The sequence below is a fragment of the Mugil cephalus genome, chromosome 8 (assembly GCF_022458985.1).
Source record: "Mugil cephalus isolate CIBA_MC_2020 chromosome 8, CIBA_Mcephalus_1.1, whole genome shotgun sequence".
Classification (NCBI taxonomy): domain Eukaryota; kingdom Metazoa; phylum Chordata; class Actinopteri; order Mugiliformes; family Mugilidae; genus Mugil; species Mugil cephalus.
The window spans coordinates 10,519,671-10,543,803 of NC_061777.1; the positions used below are offsets into that span (position 1 = coordinate 10,519,671).

At 42.5% G+C, this 24,133-nt stretch overlaps 1 protein-coding gene across 3 annotated transcripts in view; it reads left to right on the plus strand.

Annotated features, from left to right (window-relative positions):
- Positions 1-24,133, plus strand: part of pde4d (phosphodiesterase 4D, cAMP-specific) — a 166,638-nt gene that overhangs the window by 26,295 nt on the left and 116,210 nt on the right. For 2 of the 3 annotated variants that reach the window (XM_047592720.1, XM_047592721.1), the window contains exons 2-3: positions 228-326; positions 13,343-13,581. In XM_047592720.1, coding sequence (XP_047448676.1) covers positions 282-326; positions 13,343-13,581 — 284 coding nt within the window. In that variant the 5' untranslated portion in view covers positions 228-281. Of the gene's footprint in view, positions 1-227; positions 327-13,342; positions 13,582-19,875; positions 20,754-24,133 lie in introns of those variants that run through there. The other variant, XM_047592719.1, reaches the window with a different exon arrangement.

Here is a 24,133-nt window from a genome sequence, read left to right on the forward strand (position 1 = left end):
TCAAAGTGTTCACATTCTCAATCCACAAACCCTCTGGGAGATGCAGCAACCACAGGCTGAAAATAAAAGTGCTTCTAAAGTGGTAATAAACAAACTCCGTAACTTATAGTATAAAAATACTCATCTTGTCAGAAATTTGCAGGAAGCAAATTAAACAAGCTGGATTTTGGTTAACGCTTTAAAGGAAATTTTGATTCTGATGTATGCAAATGTTCTTCTTTCGCTAGCCTCACTCCTGGTTGACCCTGTGTGACTGAGGCCCGCCAGAGGTGGCTCACACCATGCAAAATAATGACCGGTCCGGGGACGACAGCCAACGGGACAGTGTAAGCAAACCTCAGCTCTATATCTTTTATACCTTTATATTATTCATCTCTTTTTATTTTTCACATCTTTACCTAAGCCTGCTTACTGGCAGTCTCTGTGTTCCTTTATTACACGGCGAAAGCATTCTGTGTCTCTGGCTTTTCACCGTTATACCCGAGCGCTTGTCTGTAAAACTGTATGACACATGTTTTCATCATTAGCAGTGATATGAAATAGAAACCTCTGAATGTGACTCATACAGCAAAAAGGGAGATGATTCAGAACAGACAGATACGGAGGCACGAAACTGATGTAATCAAAAAAAAAAAAAAAAAAAACAGAGAGGAAAAATTATTTAATAAAATTCTTTGTATGTCATTACAGGCACTGAAATAACAGAAAATGTGACGGACACCAATAAATAAATAAATAAATAAATAAATAAATACATATATTGAAATGTCCGGCTTAGTTTTCTTTAGTGTTTATTTTTTTGGTGATTGCTCTTTCATTAATGCTCCTGTTTATTTAGTTTCCTCCTTTAATCATCTAATTATCAGTTTATTTGTTCCACTATTTCTAGATACATTTATTTTTGTGTTATTCCCCACTCCCTCCAGACCTCTTTATTTACTCCAGGCGAGTCATAGGGTCATCTTATTGTTTGCTGGTTGATCAACATTCAGGGAAAAGCTAAACTTGGCGAAGCTTAATCTCTGTTTATTTGTGGAAGAGAAAATAAGCATGTCCCGAATCTTGAATAATAATGTTTACCTGCAGCCAGATCTCTAGAGAGCTGAAGGCTTGAACATTAGAGTCTGCCATCCACTTGGTAAATCTTTTTTTCTGAAAGCAGTTGTCAAAATAGTTGCCAGTTCATTTTCGACAACTCCACACAACAAATCGTGCAGTAAAAGCCTCACCACTCATCTGCAATCTCTGGCGTGATTGTTTCTCAACAAGATGTCCACCCGCGTGCTCTACAACCATTCATGACGTCCGATTTGAAAAGGATTTCACGTTTCATTTAGCTGTCTCCTGTTAAATACGGCTGACGCAGTGCATTACACCACGCTGCACATGTTCAAATCAGGTATTTTCAGCCATTCCCCCCCCCATAGCAGCTACACCACCGTCGCTCTGGATTTAATAGGCAGGTTCGTGTAAATCCTAACAAACAGGAGAGGTCAGAGTTGCTTTGTGCAACTGGAGACGGACTGGAGAGCTTGGATCGAGCAGCGGCACACACCATCAGGCTCATCCTTTCATTGCATCAATAAGATATTCAATCATACTCTGCGGTTGTTGACCTTGAAGTTCAAATGTCGGGAGGGAATGCGCCGAGTATGCAGATAATTTGAGTGGGAATATCAGCTAAAATATAAATGACAGACTTCAACGGGGGTAAAAAGGACTCTACTGGTGCTCTAAATTATATACATCAAGTTGACAGACAGATGGCTGGTAAGAATAGCTCTTACAGCTTCCCCCATCTCCTAGGGGGAAAAACTAATGTCAGGGGTCACAGATGGAAAAAAACAAAAAAAAAAGCATCGCGAAAGATGGGCTACTTAAACTGCTTCAGAACATCACATTAAAACAAAAAGCATGTAGTCCCATTGGGAAAATAACAATAAGAGCTGCTTAACTACTAAAGGTTATTTAAAAAAAACTGATAGACTGGAGCAAACGGCCTTTAAAACGGGGGAAAAACAAAACAAAAAATCACTACTAATGGAAAAAAAATACCGTTTGATGACTCACATTTTGTGTCGCTGAGGGCAGGTATAAAACTGCACATGACTAAAAACATGTCCCGGGGTATGGAATGCATTTTCTGACATGAAATCTGCACGAGGTTCGTAACCGAGTAGCTGCAGAGAAATGAGCATTCGTGATTAATTACTTCATCAATTAAGACGGAGTAAAAAGAGAGCAGGTCACTGGATTAGAGAGTGTGTTGGGAGAGGAATGGGTGGGACATGATGAGAGGATGGGCAATTAGGGAGAGTAGAGGAGAGGTTTTGGGGAAGGGGGGGGGGGGGTTTAAGAAAAACGAATGAGAAAAACAAACGGACAGAGGCAGAGATGCTCCCTCATCATCCTGAGGGGCATATTGAGGTGGAGCGGGGACACAGGCTGCGCCGATGAATATGTTTTGCAAGGCTCTGGGGGGCTGTCCAATCAGGCAGCGCCATTGATGAATAGTCATGAGTCACCTTATCAGCATCACCATGGTTACGCAAATGTGACTGTGGCCCTGTGAATGTGATGAGGGAATAGAAATGGGCCGCTCTGTCTCCTTCCCGCGCACATCTTGATCACCAATTAGAGCCCCGCAGGGGGAGCATGCAGGCCCCGGGTTTGTTTCCAAGGCTCAAGGTGCGCAGTTTCTGAGTGAGGTGACTTTACTTTATTAAAGAGCGGCGGTGAGAGATTTCATGCGTGGGAAAGAGTGCAAAGAGGGTGAAGGAGGAAGAGTTTGATTCAGCCCGAATGATTTGAGGACTTGCAATCACATCGATCGCCACCGAGGCCCGTTGATAGACAGCTCGTGCAGGTGGAGGCTGGGATGAGTGGATGAGAAGATATTCAGTGAAAGGAGCGGTGAAATTAGACTGAGCGGGATCGGAGCGGGGGACACTGGAAAAGAGGAGAAGAAACAAAGAATAATAGACAAACGGGACAATGAAATAAAGGGCCGGGACTGAACACTGTGATTTATATAATTGCTTCTCCTCTTTCGCGGACGTCTTGCACAATGCAACAACACCTGCAAGTGCATTTTTGTGACATGATCGGATGGCAAAAGCTTGCAAATAGCCACTGCTCTTAATATTTGCTGGAATCCCCCTGGAGGGGATACAGTATATATTATATCAATACGCATTCAGGTAAATGTGTTGCTGTCAAATAAATAGGAAGGTAGTGAAATGAGATAGAAAAAAGAGAAAACGAATGATAACATTGAATAAGTAATGGGGGGGCAGAGGTCAAATCTGGGTAGTTCCAGTTGTCACTTCATTAACAGCATTGTAATACGACTCCACCTCGTTTCGAATTTGTCTTTGTGTAGCCTCACACTGTAAGTTCCCTGCTCCTTCCACATAGACGTCCCACATCCTTCGAGTCCACAGATTATATGAAAGTGGTTCAGGCTTTAACCAGTTCATTCTAATGCAAATGCTTTCATTAGTGAAATCTGCAGTTCATTAAACGAACATTTTATTGCATCACACACGGAAGAGGTCATTGATACGACGGGCCTGATAATAGCCGTCTTCTCATCGCTAATTCGTCTGGACCGTGCAAACAATATTAATTGTTTTTTGAGCCACGGCTTATCTGAGTGCTTATTTATTTATGAGCAAGTGGAGCAATCTACTGCATATTTGAAACATGCAATTAGATTAGCGGCTCCTTACAAAGACGACAGACTCGAGCACTCTGGGAAATTATATCTGTCCTTTTTCTCCCCCCTCGGACCTGCCAAAACTTGAATGGGGCAAATTTGTTTAATCTGTCTGTTCTTCATGTAATTGCCAGAGTCTGGCCAGCCTGTTCTGTTTTCCATGCGGAGCCTGCATTTAAATGTAGCCTCATCATCATCCACGCCCATACAGCAAGGCAGAGAGCAAGGCAGGCCTGACATTTATTTCTTCATCGCGTGTAAAGACACATTACCATCCGCTCGCCGTCCTCATCTCTCAGCCTGTTGACTGCGTTCAAAGTGTGATTAATCTTGCATAAGATGTTTGGCGCCGTGCGAGTTCCGGATGTGGGGTTGATGCGTGGAGAGAGGTGTGCAAACTCAGCCGGGGAAGGTCGACACGGAGGATGCGAGGATTGATGAATCTGCCATTCTAGCCGGATTCGATTCATGGACGACGCGCGCAGCGTATTTCCTTCCCACAAAACAATCTAGAGGGTAATGCTTTATCTTCGGAACAGCTTTATTGGGTGCAAATACAAAGAACTGCAATAGGTGTTGTCTCCGTGTTACAGTACAGTGACCCTCACCCTTTGCACAGATGAGGAAAGCACAGAAAATGTGTTATGAGTTTTAAGGAGCTTCCTCCTATCAGCCAGCTATCAGTGTTATCTCACCTCTCCTTCTGCATTAGTTGCAAAAGTTTTCCTCTCCCTGTAGATTTGGGGAACTTTCAGGGTTTTTCATCTAATTTCTTTTCGCAGAGACCTGCGCCTGAAGCTGAGGACAAGACTCTAGGTCTTGTCCCTGCCAGACATTTATTCACCTGCCTCGGGCTCCTAGATAGAGCTCTTTGAAACTAACTGATTCATCTCCCTTCCCTCCAACATGACACTTCAGGACACTGTTCCTTCTTTATCACATATCACACATGTGCACGCAACCTCTCTGTTTTACTGTGAATAGCAATGCAAAAAACAAAACTTGTAGTCATCAGCTTGCATATTCTCCTTTTTTTTCTTATACTGTGGTGAATCCCAAGATACCCAAAATAAATGCAACACAGGCTGAAATGAAAATGAAATGAACCCAGGGTACAGTTACTGTTGTTTCCAGTGTGGGAGTTCCTGTGTGTTTTATAGCTATTATTTGTGCTGCTCCTTGTAAAATTATATTATGGCAGTCTCTATAAACCGCAGTAGGAATCTATATCTGGTGATCCGAGGGAAAAAAGAGAAGTGAGGAGGTAGAATGCTCCCGAACCCGCCGTCCTTCCTTCGTTCTCTCACCATTAATAGATTAAAAAACATGTGGTGGGCTCTGTGTACTGTGGAAGATGAACCGAGTTAATTTTTATCACCCCACGGGATACGGTGTTTTACAGCTACGTGAAGCAGTAAAAAACACACACCCCGGTTATAAATACCTGCTACTCCCATCATGAAGCAAAAGATAAACCTGCGTTGTTGCAGCAACCCTTCTGCTAAGATAACACGCACAAAGCAAACCTGAGACACTGTTCTTGTTGAGTAACATAATTTGAGGATATCATGTTTTCCTAAATAAATCATGTGGCATACTGTACAGCGAGTGCTACTCAGAGCATAAGAGGACAAAGAGGCATTAAAATAGTCTACAGCGAGGCTGCAGTTTAAACCCCCACCTGCTTTGTTTAAAAAGTTCTGCTGCACATCTACGGTCAGAGAAATGTGAAGAATAAATAGTGATGGCGACAGCCAGGTGATTCACTTCACCTCTTCCAGCTATCTATTTATTTTCACCTGCGCTGCTTTCCTCCTTTTTGTGTTAACTTTGTTCCACTTCTGTCGATTCCCTCATTGCCCGCAGGCTTCACCCCGTATCCATTAAAGATTCTCTCTCTCTGATAAAATCGGTTGCTGCATTCAGAGCGCTGAGATGAATGACGGCGCGGATGGTGACGGGCTGAACGCACTCGACACACGCAGGCCTGAAATCATCACAGGGCATTGCCGTATTTTAATCAAACCTTTGAAGCACTGTGGGATTAGGGTTTGTTCTTTAGCTTAATACAAGGTTGAACACCTGTTTTTTTTTAATCCTAACATGGACCCTGAGTCAGTTTCCCCAGGCCTTAAATGTAAAATCATAAATAAAAAAACAAATTAAACACTTTTTTTTTGCAGAAGGGCTGTGAGGGAATTCCTCTCAGCCTGCCTTTTGGTGTTGGTAGGATAAGCTACAGAAAGATAAAGACGGCTGCATCAGGGAGGAGAGTTCGGGCTGCTCATTCTGCATGCTAATGAGAACATTATTTTTCAGTGAAATTGTTCCTACATGAGGATAATTGTTATAAAGAACAAACAAAGTGACCGAACTGGGGCCAGACACCGTGTCTACTGTGGACTCGTACAGAAACCGAAAGGCCAGGCGAACCATTTTTAGCGCAATCCTAATCTCTTCAAAGGTCAACAGAAAAAGATAAGGTGGCGATGAAAAATTCAGTTTGTAAAAAGAGAAGGCTTCCTGTTTGCTGTGCTCTAATTGACTTGAATTAATTCATAAATCACGCACATGAGAGGTAACGCGTAACTTTGATCCCCAGTCTTGTACCTTAGGAATAATATCTAATATCTGATGTGCAGGACTATTAAAGATAAGGAACAGTGAAAAGGAATCCATATCATCTGGCTTAATCACAAAGAAGGAGACGGAATGAATTAACACGGAGAGAACACTTTAAAATGAAAGAAATGTGGCCGCCTCACTATTATTACATAAATAAATGAGAGCCGCATGTGGGAAAAATAATACCTGAAAGGAGCCAATATTGAACCCCTGCATTTCTGAGAAGCCTCATATGAAGAGTCTTCATCAAAGGCCCTGCGGAAAATGTGGTGAATTATTATTTTTGTCAAAGAAATTCCAATTCACATGCATTTTTAAGCATTACCATAATAAAAGCATAAATCAAAGCAGAGCGTAAGTTGCGTTCTTTTAACTCTTGTGCTCCGGCTGGCCCCCCGAGCGTACCTGTTTTATATTGGTTGCAGAGATTTCAATTGGTGATGTGCTGATGTGATCAAAGTATCCTCGGGCAGTTCAAACAAACCCGGCCTTCTCTTGCAGGGTTCCTACCTGTGTGCCCTCTCTCCAATTAGATTTTCTCGCTGGGTGGTGCAGACGCATGTAATCTGAGGGTTCAAGTTGAACCGTGACCCATTTTGCATTGATTTTTCTACTTCCTCTGCCACTGAAACTGAATTACGTCAACGAGTAGTTTTTCACCACAACAAAAGAAGGAATGCAGGTCATGTTGTACATTTTCTAAAAAGGAGAGCACATTTGCAGTCGGCGTACAACTACTTTTTACTTCCGAATTAATAACTTTTTTAGTGATTGTCTGACTGCTTTGTATTTATGGTCGGTATGCCTAATGGACTGCGAAACCCTTGTCCTGAGCATTATAGTCCAGCCATAACAGGGCAGAGGTAATTGGGCGCAGCAGTCTTATCTGGTTTCCAAAGACTTTAAGTGGTCCTGTGTTTTTTTTTATCATTTATTTATTTATTTATTTTATCTAAGCTGCAACCTTCTATTGTACAAAAATGAGGCCGAGTACCAAAAGCCTCAGTTCCTTCAAGAGTTCCTCTTAAAGTGAGGTCTCCTCTTCATGACTTCTTGTGAAGAAGCCCAACGTTACAGCGGAAATCAACAAGACTTATTGTTTAGCTCAACCATTCAAATGATATCAAACCAAGGATACAAAATACAATAACTGTGATATGTGGATCAACCGTGTGTTCATTTGTTCTTTTTATATTACGAGGGCTTGGTACTTTCTCGGGGGGCACAGTGGTGTGATGCCTCTCAAGAATGTCCTGGGTTTGAATCCACTGACCAACTGTGGTCTTTCTGTGTGGAGTTTGCGTGTTCTCTCCGGGTTCTCCGGCTTCCTCCCACCGCCCAAAGACATGCTCGTTAGGCTCACTGGTGATTCTACATCGGCCGTAGGTGAGAGAGTGTGAATAGTTGTCCGTCTCTCTGTGTTAGCCCTGCGATAAACTGGCGACCTGCCCAGACTGCAGACTGCACCCCCGCCTCTCGCACAATGACAGCTGGGACAAGCTCCAGCCTTCCCCTGACCCTCCAGAGGACAAGTGGATGCAGAAAAGGAATGAATGAATGCTGTTTTCTCCCTACAACAGTAACCAAGTATTGGATTATCGTTTACTAACTGAGCTGCTGCTTCGCCAAGCGAAATCGACAGTTGCCTCTAGCTGCAAATTACTAAAGCTGCATGTATTTCGTCTGTGACTCCTATTTGAAAATTGTTCTGAATTATGTGTGGCATGCGCGGCACTACTGTGTACTGCATAAGTGCTGTGTGGCAACTGAAATCTTGACTGGTGTAGTAACGGGAATGAATGAAAACACAGGGTTGTTGTGAGACGATCAAAACTATTTCTGATTCGTTGTGAGACAATAGTGGAGCAAACTGAACCCTAGTGTGTCGCAAAAGTATTAAGATTGCATAGGACGCCCTGGATCGTGACTGAAGACGGGTATGAGCTTAGACATAATGTGAAACTGTGCCTGACTTGCATGCACAGAGAAACGCATTCCTCCTGAGTGAATAAGCTTAATTTATGACATAAATCTCTTTCAGTTTGTTTTGATTATAAATTATAAAACTCCTCATCTACTTAACTGCCTTGACATTTTCCTGCAAAAAAAAATATTTGAAAATAAGAATAAATTGTTACCAGAACGTTGTTCACTGATAAAATCCAGCCGCAGTCGAACCGTTCGACTTGGCCACAGATGGATTGGCATATGAAGTGCACAGGGAGCATGGGAAAGTCACAGCAGACCAATTAACCTTTCACTGATCCCACTTGTCCTAAAGAGCCACTTCAGGCTTTAGGAGAGACGGCAAAAGTGAGTGAAATAGACAGTGTGCATAATCACAGTAAAGCGGGAACACACAAAGGCCTACATACACACACATGCTTGTGATAACCATTTATTGTTTTTACATATTCTTTCACTTTCCTCACAAACTAGAAACAGACCTGAAAGCGGTGGACCATTCATAAAAAAGACTCTGTAGGGCTACAGTAAACTGTAACGTCAAGTGCAATTGCAAAACTAACAGCAGTATCCTGCGCCACTGTAAGAACATGAGCAAAACGGCCATTACAGAAATTGTTTAGCGATGCACTGTCGCGGAGGAATTCATGGTTAATACTCACTGAGCGTCATTGACTCATTAGATCCATTATCCATCTGCTTTACCTTGAGCCTGCTGAAATCACATCAGCTCCCCTCGTTCCCCTAGGTGAGCCACCCTCTATGGCGGTGACTTTAATACAGGTAATTATGTAGGAACGGAAAGCTCAGTGGCTTCGCGGACGAAGATTGGCATCTTGATGGATGCGGGGGTGGACCGGTGTGTGTGTGTGTGTGTGTCGCGGAAGGGTGAGGCGCAACAGTCACGACAGAGGGCGAGATGGGAGACAAACACACAAATTTGCGCTCGCACACACAAACACACAAATCAGGGAATTGAGAGGTTCCTCCGGACTAATAGAGACAAGTACGGCTGTTAGGAACGGTGAATCACTAACTGTCGGGACGGGTTATTTGTTTGTAGTTGGAGGTGTTTATATCCTGGAGGTCGCCTCGGGTCATGTATGCGCCATCAAGCACTCGTGACTGACTATGGCTGATAAATCAACCAAATTAGAAGAACAGTGGTGTATTTCAGGCTCCTGGTATTACTAGATTTATGTGGCTTAACAAATGCCTCAGGTTTCAGATCTCAAGGGTCCTACTATGAGCTCTGGTTCATGCGTGTCAAATGTTTTTCATGTTCAAACGGCCGTTTACCAGATGATTAAGGGAATTGTCTCAGTTAAAGTAGAGAAAACCAGCCAAGGCTACATATGCTTTTAAAAGCTTTATTATGTTAGTTTAGACAGTGCTCAGATAATGCATGTTCCCAGTAAAGTTGTGCTGTAAAAAGTACAGCAAACAAACATAAAATATGTGTCTTTCCAGCTAAGAAGTACTGGACTCACACACAGATTTTGTGTAAGAGTTGCCAGCGGCAATTTTGTTTTCCGTTGAACCACGTCATCCTGACCATGACATTTCTACACACAAGGCTTTTTAAGTGTGTACTAATCCAAACGTGAGGCGGAATATTTCACCCGCTGAAAAGGGCCCTATGATGCCTGGTTAATCACCTGTGCAGTAAAATTTAATGGTTGACCTTGTTACTCGCTCAGAACAAAAACTCAACATGGTTTGCGGCAAGATTAATGGCACAGAATCCACCTCGATTTATCACGCGGTGCCACCGGCTCTCTCCATATGTGTGTGCCTGTGTGCTGTAGTGTGTCCTAAATCAAAGATCATCCTGGAACAGCTCAATACACAAATAACTGATTGCCTCTGGGCTGCCCCTAAAGACCAAGCGCGACACTAAAATTGAACTTCTTCCGTCCGCTACTGTCCAGCAGATGCTTGAGTGCATTTTGCATTCAATAAGAGGGAAATGGATTTGTGCTCGAGGTCAATGCGAAGAAAGCAATCTGCATATTAAAAGAGTGATTTGCATTCTCAAAATAAGATCTGTCAGTGAATTCCCAGGTGTTAATGATGATAAAAGCCGGGCTATAGGAGACGACTCCTTTGAAGCGGTGGTGTTCCTCCGACTCCACTGATGCAGAATAAACTTTTCTGATATCCACTCAATGTTACACTGACCACCCGATGTGCGTGTTTCAGGTTTACTCGCCGCTGTCGAATAATTTCCCCTTCTCACCTCAGACGTCTCGGCTTTCTGATGACTTCTGCCTTCCTGCTGAAGTTCTTCACATTTCATTTTCCTTTCCACCTCACTTGACCCAGTGTGCCGTCTGACTCTCACTTTGAGCCTCCTCTTTACCCCAAGGGAGACACTTTCTATTTGAACCTGGGTTAAGTCTCAGCAGTCTCTACATCAGAATAGTAATCCTTATAACACATTAATTATCACATCCCACAATGACTTTTAATGTTTTCCTCATCTGATAATTAATATGTCACAATGCTCAGTCAACACAGATTTTTGTAGAGATGTGAACAAAACAAGTGTAGCTTATAATGTTAAATTTCATTCATCAGCAGGGGCTGTTCTCAAAAAAAAAAAAAAAAAATCAAACACAGTATGAAAACGAAAGAAATAATGTGCAGTTGAAAAACAAAATAATATCAGAGGGCCCTCTTAACAAACGCAAGGTCATGCAGATAACACTACTGAGTAAGAACAGGGCAGGAGATTATTAACCAAAACATACAGATTAAGACGAGATGTTTTTACTTCAACACAGAGTGGGCTCCGTTAAAAACTGCTCGTACTAAAAAGTTATACAAACAAAAAGACAAACGCATATCGCATCCTGTTCGGCGTGATTCATTGCAGGCAGACTTTTCCACGTCCTCTACAGCACTAATGAAGCTCCGTTTCATTTGTCAGAAAGGACAGGGAGGTCACTGACTGATGGAAAAAGAGAAATGTTGATATTACGAGGGTACATGCCATCGTGACCGGAAAAATAAAAGGTACGAGCTTAAGTGAGTAAACAAGCTGTGTTATGGAACGTAACCTTTGGTCTCTGTGAAAATACGTAGCGTTTGCGTGTTGGCACTAATTGTGACAATACTGAAAATAAGTTGTGTACCTCATGAGCTTATGAGTTCATGCATTTATTTTAACTCGAGAGCTATGTGAACTGGCGAGCACCAATCAGGCATAACATTATGACCACCTTCCTGATTTTATGTCCTGTGGTGTCTGGAAACATGATGGGGCCTCTGTGGGTCAGGCTTGCTCCAGTGCATCACACAGATACGTGATCAGTTTGGGATCTCCTGAATTTGGAGGTTAGGTCAACACCTTGTGCTGTCTGTTTTTGAGTTGCTCATTGCTATGAGATGGAGGTGCCTGATCCGTCTAAGTAACATCTATAGCATCCATTCAAACACCAGGTCCCAAAGTTTCCCAGCAGAACATTGTGCATTACAATATGGAAGTATATACGATCTGGTAAACAAAAAAGCATTGTTTCTACGCATGTAATGATGTGGATTGGGAACCAGTTTTGTTGCGAGCTACTCACAGGTTGGACTTCTTCACCCCCAATAGCCTTGCAGTGGCAGTGCAAGTGCTATTGGCAGGTGAATGGGCTTAATTATCCTAATCACCCTCACATGGCTAAAACGCATGGCTGAAGAGTCCTGAGGGAGACACCACTCTCTTTGCTACTGAAGCTCACCACTTATCTTCCATTGAATGTTTTTGCCTTTTATTTAATTTCCCTCAATAAAAAAATATTTTTATAACTCCACTTTAGTCTCCTCTTTATGTGTAAATCCTCGAACAGTGTCGTAACAGCCCGTCTACACAGGTGTTTCCATTTAACCCGAGTAACCGTACCGATCCATCACACTCTCTGATTGGTTCGCTGCACCTGTTAAGATGTGAGAAGTTACACTTTCATCAATCTTACTTAGGTGTCACTGTCTGCCTAACGTGCTAGTTAGCAGCTGCCTGTTTACACGTTCAACTCACACAGTGCGACATAAGCATTCATTGCCGAAGTCCAATATTCACTCGTCTCTATGTTTTGGTATCACGTCTTGAGAAATGTAACAGGAAGTGTATGTGCTGAATGCACCGCTATGTTCACTAGCTTATTTGAGTGTTCGTAGGTGCTGGGAAGGCTGCGTATTTTTATCAGACGCTTCTGTTACAAACGATTGAGAACGAGTGTTGATTTGAGCAATGAGGGCAAATCATCGCAGTAAAATTGCAGTAAAATTGCGGAGCCACATAACCAAAAATGCGAGCTGTAAGATGCTAAATGACTTGGTGATGTGACTCATACGCCGCTTATCGTTCACATAAAACTATTATTTACACTGAAAAGAGGTGAATGCTGCAATAAACACGCCGTTTATAGATGGTCCTTGGCTCACTCTTGAGCCCCAGTGGAGCAAGCTGGTTGGAATCAGCATGATATCCACATGAAAACCCAGACAAGCTCCACCCAGGATCTATTTAGCATCTGCGCTGTGATATTTTCTCTTGTAGAAAATGATATGCGTACTGTTGAAAGTGCTAAAACCGATGCAGTTCTGCAATAAATACTAGGTTAAGGAAGACTTTTGGTGTCTTTTATTGAAACTGTTTAGAGAAATGTCGCTTTTGCATTCTCTTGACTGTATTTTGCATATTATTTTGCCTAACCCATTTATATCAAGCATTAATATTCACTGCATGTAATGTAATGCATTAGGTGCTAGATCATAAGAAATGGCAGTGAATTAAAAAGGCATTGTGCTTCAATTAAGCTACTTCCGAAAAACACCAAGTTGATATTTCATCCACATAAAGGATCTGACAGTGGTTGTGGATCAACGGTCTGTTTACTGAACAGGTTTTTTTATGGACATTTTCTGAACCCAATCCCAAGTTTTTTTGCCAATGCATTCTTATTATTTTTTTTTTATGATCTGGTCTTTGTCTTCCCTGAGTTCAGACTTCACCTTCTTCGCCTGTTTTCAATCTCCCTCCAGGCGTCCGACGATTCATCAGACTCCCCAGAGCCGGGGCCAGTCACCTGCATGGAGCCCTTCATGGTGCGTAGGCTCTCCTGCCGGACGGTCCAGTTGCCCCCTTTGGCGTTCAGGCAGGCAGAGCAGTACTACTGTGATCGTAAGCCGGAGCCAGAAACGGTCACGGTTCCGCCACGTCCCACATCGCTGTCGCTACGCACCCCGCCGCTCATCGCCATCACCTCAGCTGACACTAGCAGGTAGGATGACACGCATGGGCTTGGATTGCTTTTTTTATTTGTTTATTTATTTTAATACGCTTGTAAAATAGAATTGTTAGGTGGATGCGTTGCAGGAGATATCTTAAGTATGTCAAATCACACCAGATATTTAAATATATGTGTTATATTGAGGACATTGTTCAGGAAAACCATGCTGAGTTCAAGAGAAGACGGGGTTTTTATTTTTCTTCTGAAGAGATTAAGTACTTAGAGAAAAGCAGTTTAACACGTTTGGTCATTCAGACATGTTTTTTTGTGTTTGAAAATGAAAAAGAGAAGACTTTTATTCTTGGCAAATTAGTCCCACTTGGAATAGTGAAGAACTAGAGAGCTCCATGCAATGGATCAATCTTAAGGCATGTGCATATTCTGTAGGTTCCACGTTCAACAGGAAAAAGTCTACTTCAAAATAATCACCAAGTTTTCTCAGACGTCAGATAGTTACTCTAACCAAAGCGAGAGTTCCACCAAAGTCGACTGGACTGTTTTTAGGGGAGCTGTGCATTGGATTCTAAAATGCTTTGGAGAAAATCAGTTGGATTCAATTCAGACAAAAGTGACCACAGCATCAGAAGATCAATACGTAAAGCTTTTTTCCTCAGGAACAGAAAAACAACTTTATCTCAGATACAGAATTTGCTAAATAAAGAATGCAAGACTCCGATCAATAAAAGTCCTGTCAAAAGAAGGCTGTCTAGTAACGTCTCGAAGGGCAATTATATCATGGTATAGGAAGGCAAACAAGGCCAAACAAAGTGAAGAGTGAAGTGAAGACATAGTAGGACTTCCCAGTGGGGACAATGTTCTACTAACCAATGAATCCATGTAAGATATTTGTGACAGTAACAGAAAAGAGAGATGGAGGAGAGAGAATGATGCAAGTATTCAAGCATAGCTGTGTTTTGCAACCTTCGACACCTGCACCAGGTTGACTCCACCCTGAGCAAGCAGCACTCCGCGCTGTAACATTTGTGTCCTTGTGGAGAAGGATTCACAGGGCGCCTCAAAGCTTCGTGCAGACCGTCATGGACTTTCCCCCACGGCTACCTCGCCATAATCTCACTGCACATTTATGGGGGGAGGGTGAGAAAACAAAGTGTTTCTAATACCACAGCAAGCTCTTTGGAACGTTTTCAAATCAGGCTGAGATAACAGGGCTTATCAGGTTTTTACGCAAACATGTACAGGTTCATGCAGCTGGAGTGCTGCTGTCTTTGAAGCAGATGGAGGTCATACGAGATAGTGTCAGATATAAATGTTCATTTTTCAGAGATGCATCACTCAAATCACTTACTTGATAGTATCTTTTGGAAAATATTATCTCCACTGACAGGAGGAGTAAATAACCTTGACCATCTTGTGACAATTGAATGTTCTGCTGGGAAACATTTGGACCTGGCATTCATGTGGATGTTACTTAGACGTGTACCACCCACCTAGACCGGACCAAACACCCCCCCAAACATGAAAAAGATCACAAGGTGTTGATCTGGCCTCCAAATTCACTACATCCCAAACTGATCACGCATCAGTGGGACGCACTGGAACAAACCTGGTCCACAGAGGCCAAGTTGTGTTGCCAAACACCGCAGGCCCATAGGGAGACCTACAGAATATTAGGCAGGTGGTCATAATGTTATGCCTGATTTGTGTATGTACAGGGTTCACTAATAGAATTGGACATTAGAATTGCATCTAGAAGCCTTCGTCTGTGAAAGTGAACCCATCTGTTGCCAGTACATAAGAAAAACAACAAGCAAACTTGGCTGCATTCAGAGGTGCACTGGCTGCAGCTCAGCTGGTAGAGAGGGTCATACATTAATTATAATAAAGGGGATTTAATATGTTTGTATGTCTGTTTTTTTTTTCTTGACAAAAAAACTGGACAGATGAATATGATGAAAAAATAAACCATTATTAATTGACAGTCATTTCTCATTTTGCAGATGTTCTAGTGCACGGTAACAACAAAGACCTTTTTCAGATCAGTCCCTGTATTGAACTGCTCATAATGTCACTTAAACAATTAGAATGAAACCAGAAAAGATGAATAAAGACGACAAAATATTCGTCGTGATAGATTATTTGTCCTATGCAAACTAACTTTCATAACGCTTTGAATGTCTGAACGGTAGGAAATCAAATACTGCGTGATTTGAAAATGGGTTGGCAGTAATGCAAAATGTGCTCACTATGTAGTGGACTAATAACATGGAAACCACTGGCATTTAAATCATCCCTGGCTGGATACATGCCTTTAAAGTGTATGACTCATCAAATAGCAAAGTGTAATAGATTTCACCACTGTCACTCACTAATCCTATGACAGCCTTTGCAACAACATGAGCAGAAAACTAGTGTGAGGACTGGTCAATTTTTAGCTTTTCAAAAACCTTTACTACAAAGTAGACAATCTCTTCCTTTGCACTGTTAATTTGATGAACCTACAGCTCAGTGCTATATTCTCATGCATGCAATTATGTCACACACTCGTGTACACTCTGTCTCTCTTTGGTTGGAAAATAAGACCATACCACAACTGTGAAGAGAATAACACCCTTTCCCGGAGAGTGCTGGAGAATGTATCACAGCGCTTTAGACCAAATGAGGTTTGGCAGAGACAAGCACAAAGTGTCCGACCAGCTCAATCCTCCGCGGGGAGGCAAAAACAAATGCACCAAACACCTTTGTGTATCAGAGGCGGTGCGGCAGTGGTGAATTTATACTTTAACTTGGTGAACAAAATAAAGCCAGACAGTTTGAAGTAGTTTATAAATTCAGCGGTCAGATCTTTGAGTCAGTGGAAAATACCCAGGTTATCACCGTAAAGGAAAACCTGACATAATCCACCCATGGGAAAGTGGCCTGTGTTCGATCATGCTTCAAAAGGCTCCACATCTCCCTCATACACATCATGCTACCTGCATGGATGAGAAAGAAAAGGCATCATCTTACCTCCTCCTTCCTCTTGTTTTTTTTCTCCTCCCTTCTTTCTCTCTCAGTCGGGGATGATGGAACCTACAGTGTCTCACACTGAGTGAATAACAGAGAAAGGAGAAGTGAGCAGCAGCTTATTAATAAGGCCTAGGCTTGTTAAAGGGGTTTTAATTGGAGAATGTGTTTTATGCTGTGGTGAACACACTTTAAACAAGATGAAAGTGTTATTGACTTGTTGATGTCTTTATTGAAACGCAAAAGAAAAGCCGGTGTCATTTAAATCTAAATTACATTTTCAGACAAGCGGAGCAATTTTCGATGACAGCTTGAATCCAGGGTAGTTCAAAACTGCTGCGAATATATTAAGGCAGAAATAGTTAATGGCATTCTTGTTTGTTTTCTACTTTTGAAATGAAGTCATTCAGATTTCACTTGAACTGTTTACATGTACACCAAATAAAATAAGATACAGGAGTAAAACAATACAGAAGAACAATCCCTGACAACACTGACTCATAAAACAAAAGATGACTACTGATGTTTACCCCCACCAGCGTTCACAGAAAAAGTGAATTTATATATGCTTCCCACATTTAAGAAACGCAGTCACACCTGAATAATTGATCACAGCACTGTTATAGTGTCAATAAGTGTCAAACAGGAGATGCAAAGGCGAGCCCTGCCCTCTGAATAACTGTCAGGAGAGTTTAATGTGAACTTCAGAAAAGGGCAAACCATTCCCAGGTGTGTACAGCTGGCCAGTCTGTATAAATTGTGTTGCAATTTATACCACTGTGGGATAAATTAAAGGATTATCTTATCTTAAAAGGAAGGTAAGGTGGTTTGAGCGATTGCAACTAAGCCTTTGTCTGTAGGAAGACAAAGGCAGGACACTCCTGTAGCAGTGTCCTCTCCTTTAGACTGTTGTATTGACCGTGTTCATTGATATTCTTGGATGTGAACTTGCGGACCGAATGTTTTTTATCACCTCGCTTTTAAAGACCTGTTTTTTGACAAAGACGCACAACCCGAAACAACCTGAAGGGTTTTATTGTGCAAAAGTTTGACTTTGATTATGTAACTGTTTATTGGTGAATTATCGTCAGCGCTGTGTGACTCAAAACAAAGCATACCTATTAAACAATCAGCCTTGTTCTATCACTGAAGCTGTTTGTTTCATCACAAAACACGACAAATACGATCAATTAAAGTAAAAAAGAAAAGAAAAAAATAGGCTGCAGGGAAGGAAACGGGTGATGGGAAGAGTTTTAACAAAAGCCATACGTCTTGACTTTGCTTTGCGCTTTATTCATTTATAATTCAGCCTGGCAGTGAGGAAACAGTTGTGAGGCATTAACGATGGAAGACATGCCAATTTAAATGCTCCATCTGCAACTTCTGAGTGAATTTAGTGACATTAGCTTTGTGTGCAGCTAAATGGGACTGTCTGAGGTATTAATGCAAGGGTCACAAAGATGGACAAAGTGTGTTTCCATTAGTGGTTCTCATATGACAAAGAATGATTTTGTCCATCAGACAGTGCAAGTGCTGTTGTCTTTGCCTCTCTGCTTCAGTGACTTGCAGCCACCTGCTAACTGGTTTAATCTTCAGATAATCTGATGTAATTTGTAGCCCTGAGTAACTAAAAAACACTTGATTTACAGGTTCAATAAGAAAACCAGAAATGGACTTAAATACTAGCTAACATGTTATTTAGTTATTAATAAAAAAAAATACTTAGGTACATGCGAACTAACGGAGTCGGACATAGTCTGCACCATTTATCAGCAACAGTACTAGATATTAAACAAATGTGGATAAAAACAGTCAGTATTAATTTTACCAGATAGAAAAATGTCCTCTCCAGAACTCCTGTTCATTGTGTCAGAGATCGATAGCAAATTAACTGCTTGTTCTTACAGATACAGATGTACCGGCATCCCCTTTTTTCTTCCCAAAGTTCCCCAGATTCTTCTGTCAAAAGTAAAAATAACTAACTATGAGAAACTGATCGGGTTCATTCTCCGATGTGTAAAAGAGCACAAGGCTACAACTAGAAATCACTTCTGTTAGTACAACTATTTATACACAAATCATTTTCCGGGCTTGTGGCAAATGTAATTATATTTTTAAAGGGTTCGGAAAGTGCGTTGCGACTAAAAAAAACTACTTAACATGAATTGGTCAAGCATGTCTAATAACCTGCTCTGTATAATAAGATTGTAACGCAGCAATCGATTGGAATCACTGATTGTTGACTGCAGTGCACTTACCTCAGTCACTATCTCATTATGATGAAGCAACCTTAGTTAACAGAAGCATAAAGAAAACATTAAACACTTGCTGCATTGATCTGCAAAGTCCTCTGACAAGCGATGATGCAAGGTGTGCTAATGTAAAAAGTTTTCCCGCTGCATTCTGGGATACTGTCTCCAGAATCTTGATTAGGAACAAAACAGGAAAACACATGAAATGAACAATCAAACCGAGAGTCAGGTGGGTTCTCTGAGTGTGCCGTATTCAGTTGTGCTGCCTGTGTTGTGTTCAGTTTATCCCGGCAGAGCGCGGTTAGCTTCGACACGGAAAGGTGGACCCGCGAAGCTGCGCAGCCCACACATGACCTTCCTTTGTGTTGCATTCATGGCACGTATGTGGTCTTATTCTCTTTGAATCGTGTGCTGTCCTGCTACCGTTACAATTACCTACCACTTCTGTTTTCACTCACCTTGTTTCTGAGAAGATTACATTTCTGCTTTCGAGGCACGGGAGATTACACTCCCTACACTGTAAGCTTGCAGAGTAATCGTCAGTGGTGGAGGTGCAAGAAAAGTGTAGGGAGAGGAAGTAAAGAGAGTCGTCGTCCCTGACTGTCCTCCAACGTGGGTACGATGACAAGCAGAACGGAGGAGGGAAGGCTCAGCAAGGTGGCTGGATGTTTGCGCTCCCTTTTGCCTTTCGACAGCACAGACACAGGCACAGATCCTGAAACGACTTTAATATTTAATTAGTTACTATGAAGGTGAGCTTTCTAGTTGCATTATGTTTAATTCCTCTCCTTACTAAAAGTGCTGAGGTATGATAAATTATACCCATTGCACGTGTATGTTCACAACCACACTTTTAAAAAAAACAATGTTTTTATGATAACCCTAAATTTCATTGGGACTATTGGGTCATAAAAATGTATTAGTGTCATTGTGTGATTTGGCCACCTGGCTCTCTGCCCACTCCCACCTCCTGCTTTTCACTCTTCAGGGGAGGTGCTTTGGGTGGGTCCCTCATGTTTAATGTATTAACCTGTTCCCTATATCCCGTTGCAGCCTGCCCCTGCAGGGCACTAGAGAAGTGGAGAACAGAATTGTCATGTCCGTGCGGTTTTACGCATCCCGTGCGTCAACTTAAGCAGAGGGTTTACAGAAGTTTGCATGCTGCGGAGAGACCAGTGTTTGGACTGTCCTGTAGCCACTTAACACCTCGCAATGCCACCGCAACACAGGCACCTTGCAGGATTGGGCGTGTATGGAGAAAGCGAGGAGCACTTGGAAACCAGGCTGAACTGAGAGAGTTCCTTCCCCCGTCCAAACCGCAGTTGAACAGTTCTACCTCGTGATGCGTAAATGGATACATTTTTGGATCTGTCCACTGTGTTTGTGCATGGCATTGGCGACAAAGTTCATGGAATTAAACTCATTACGTGAGCTCAAAAAAACAAACTGGACGTGAAGCACCCAGAGTAACCAAGAAAAAAAAGTTGTGTCAGTGTTAAATTATTATTTTTTATTTTTCTAAAACACCTGAACTCGCAGTGTTCGTCAACTTCCCCCGTCACCTTTCTCGGGCCATTACATTTGTACAAAGTGTACATTTCTTTAAGAAACAAACAAAAAATAAAAAATAATCTACGTGGCGAGGAGGATGGACCCTGCCTGCGGAAAAGTGGGGACGGCATCTTTGGTCGCCGGCGGCGGAACCGGCGTGAGTGCAAAGGCGCCCAAACATCTGTGGAGGCAGCAGAACCAGGCAACGCTCTCTCCGCTCCACCACGCGCTGGTAGTGCGCAAGAACGAGCGAGTGAGACAAAGAGGCTTTTCGGACACCGAGAGATACCTTAACCCGAGGAACATGGATCGGACTTACGCGGTGGACACGGGGCACCGACCCGGGCTGAAGAAATCCAGGATGTCGTGGCCGTCGTCCTTTCAAGGTCTCCGACGGTAAGGACAAAAGGGGAAACTGCATTTCCTCGGCTTGTTTCTTTTTAATTCCCCCTCGATGGAGATGGGCGTTGTGTGCATGTCTGACGCGCGAGAGCGGAGAACACTTTTGGCTCGCATTTAATCTTCACTTTCAGGAGGTGACTTTACATTTTTTTTTTATTTATTTATTTGTTTTTGGGTTAGCCCGTGCCCGACCTCTGTTTTACATCACTTTTTTGTAGCCTAAAGCGTCCTATGCTGTCACCACGAAGAAAGCATGGATAAACTATACGCTGTAGCAGTGTTATTGCACTACGGTTAAAAAAAAAAGGAAGAGGCACGATATTATCCCCAAAACAGCAATGCGTAATATACTCATACTCCTTTTCAAAATTTAAAACCTCAATATCCTGGAAGTTGTGTTTTTAAATATTTATAATAGCGGAGCTTATAGTAAATGTGGGTCAGTGAGATGTGTCAGCCTGAAAGGATGGGCGCAAAGTGAAAAGGAGTTATTGAAGGCTTTTTTTTTTTTCAATATATACATGTATTAGGTGAGACAGGTGAAAGTAGAGATCACTATTGTGCCCTGAACACATCGCATACAATCGACCTCTTGGCTGTAAGATAGTGTTCAGTGGCCCAGAGGTGGTTTTACATATATCTCCCGGTCTGCAAGTGTGGCATAGGAGGGCAGCACACATTTTTTTTTTTTTTTTTGTTTTTTATATTACACAAAAATCTGACTCACTACATATGAAGTGTTGATCTATCTCACAAGCATTTAACCAGACCAGATACTATAAAAATAACAACAGTAATGTTTGCAATAGTAACCGTTCTAGTAAAGCCCATGGACCACAAACACAGGTCTGTACGTAGACAGAACGGGTGTGTGGGGAAATGTTTCTGCTCTAATTACTCACTTGTTCTGGGAAAGAGGGAGGGGGGGGAAAAAGGCCAAATGAAATGAAATCTGAGAAGGTCACCTCAGCTCTCCGGCTTAAGTGACTGTTGCGGATGAAAATGTGTGTCAAATGGCCCGCTGTTTCCCTTCTTTCTTTTTTATCAATGTTGGTCTCAAAAGAGAAATGTACTCAGTGTCTGCAGGTTCTGTCACCAGTCAGTTATAGAAAGCGCACTGACTCGCCTGTCACAGTGACAGAGCACTCACAAAGAGGAGAGGCAAGAGAGAGAAGGCTGAGGGGAGTGGTGAGAACACAAAGTGGTGTGCTCGTCTAAAAAACCCATGTTTTTAGGAGCTGACACCGTATTGAGTCCAAAACGTACAGTAAAAGGAGACATCCGTGCAGTTCAGCTGCACTGAAGATCATTTAAGCTCTTTTCACATTTGCTTCGGGAGGGAAATTGCAATTAGATTAACCAAACAAATCAAATTTCACACAGGAGGCAAATTACGTAAGAGGCACATTACACTTCAGCACATATACAGGAACACTGACATGAAGCCGAATCAAATATTGGTCCTGGGACACCACAGCCCAGCGCATATAATTATGATAATAATAATTATTTTCTCTTGGTTAATGGCTTTGATTGCTTGTCTATGTAGTGCTTGTCCGCTGGGTTGCATTTTTTCAATCATTGATATTTCACCGCCTTCTGCCACCACCACTTTCACCTTCATCAGGTGTCATCAAAGCTCCTAATCAGGGCAGAGATCATAATAAACCTTCATCACGACAAATTGTCCCTAAAATAACGGTGCATGTGATTTTGTGATGCACTGCATATTCCAAGACAATCAGAAGCCCAGCCCTTGTGTCAAAGGGAAAAACAGCCATAGTTAAAACGCGTGTGAAATCTTTTCATCCTGTGCAAATTACGTTTAAACCTAATAATAGGATGATAGTGACAGAAAAGACAGATATGTTAAATCTATATTCCACATTTCCATAAAACCAATATTGCTGTGCATTTTTGGCATCATTTAGATACCAATGAATTCTGCTCCATCTCTCTGTTATACTCTCATTTGTGTTACTCGCAGCTATAGTGAACGTACAGTACAGCCAAGCTATGGCTGCTTGACAACAAAGACAGCTAGCTCCTCCCCCAGGCTGGCACGCTTTTTAGCTTTATTTCAGGTAACCCCCTAGCCTACATAGTTCTGGTGCGTGATGCATGTGTTGTTTACATTCAAGCCGTGGATTTTATCGACTTCTCCAATTAACAAGGCAACAGAAGGTCACATATCTTCACGCGAAAAATCTCAGCAATCAAGCACTTGCTGCGAGTCAGGTAAACAAGCCATATTTCCTGATTACGACGGACAAGTAAGAACAACTTTGGAGGCAGTGCCCCAGTGGGAAGCTAACAAGAAGTGCCAGCTACTTGCTCAACTTATGCAGCTGATATCAATCTCATGTATAGAGAGAGACAGCGAACGTGTCCCTGAGAGGACTGTTGACGTTGCTGTGTGTGCCCGAGTGGATGGCTCGGCGCAAGGTCCAGCAGCCCCAAGGTAGAACACATCACCCAAATGTGTCACAATCTAGGCTGAGACTGGAAGCTGCTTAAGGCTTCTGTGAGACCTCAGCAGAAATCTGGAGCATTCTTTGATGAGGAGATGGCATTTCTCCCATCTTTCTCTTCTGCCTGCCTCTCCCTGCCATGGGGACGCTGCAGGGGGTTCTCTTTATCTGTGGAGATGTCAGTGAAGAGGAGGATCATGATTTCTTTTCTCTCCGTCCAATCGCAATCAAGACTGGCAATTCAGTAGGCGGGAAGAGAAATGTCAAAACAACACAAACATGTAAAGTGGGAAGAGAGAAAGGATTGGAAGCGCTCCATCTGGATATTTTGTTACCTGATTGGCAGATTGGAATCCGTACCCCTGGCCTCTTGCTCTTCCTTCTATTTAATGGCTGATTTTTCTCCAGCCAGTTCATTCTCCGCATGCCTTTGCCAGAGTGAGGTTTTTAGCCAGTATGGAGCGTAACCCCCTGGCTGTGTCATTACATCCCAGGGGTGTTAGTGAGCGAGGCAGGGACTGCCATTGGGTACGTGGCTATATATAACCTCAGTCACGACCATAATCAGAGTTGTACTGCATACGCTGCTGCAGCGCCGTCTCAGAGAACGTCTACTATATGGCTGCACTCCCAGGAATCTCGGAGATGTCCAAAACGTGCTAATGAACACATTGCGGCTAAGGTGCTAAAGTTTCCATTAGCGAAGATCAGCCTCAAACATCATGTAGCGTGGGTAATGAAAGGGGTCGTGAGTGATATTTTCTGACTCTTGTGAGACTTTCCGCAGTGTTTAGTGTCACGGAATTAAAAAGGCAGGCAGAGCTGATAATTATGTGAAATGCCAGCCCCCTGACTATGTTCTTCCGATGAGCTCTTATCCGGGCTTTGAAAGCCGAGCACTAG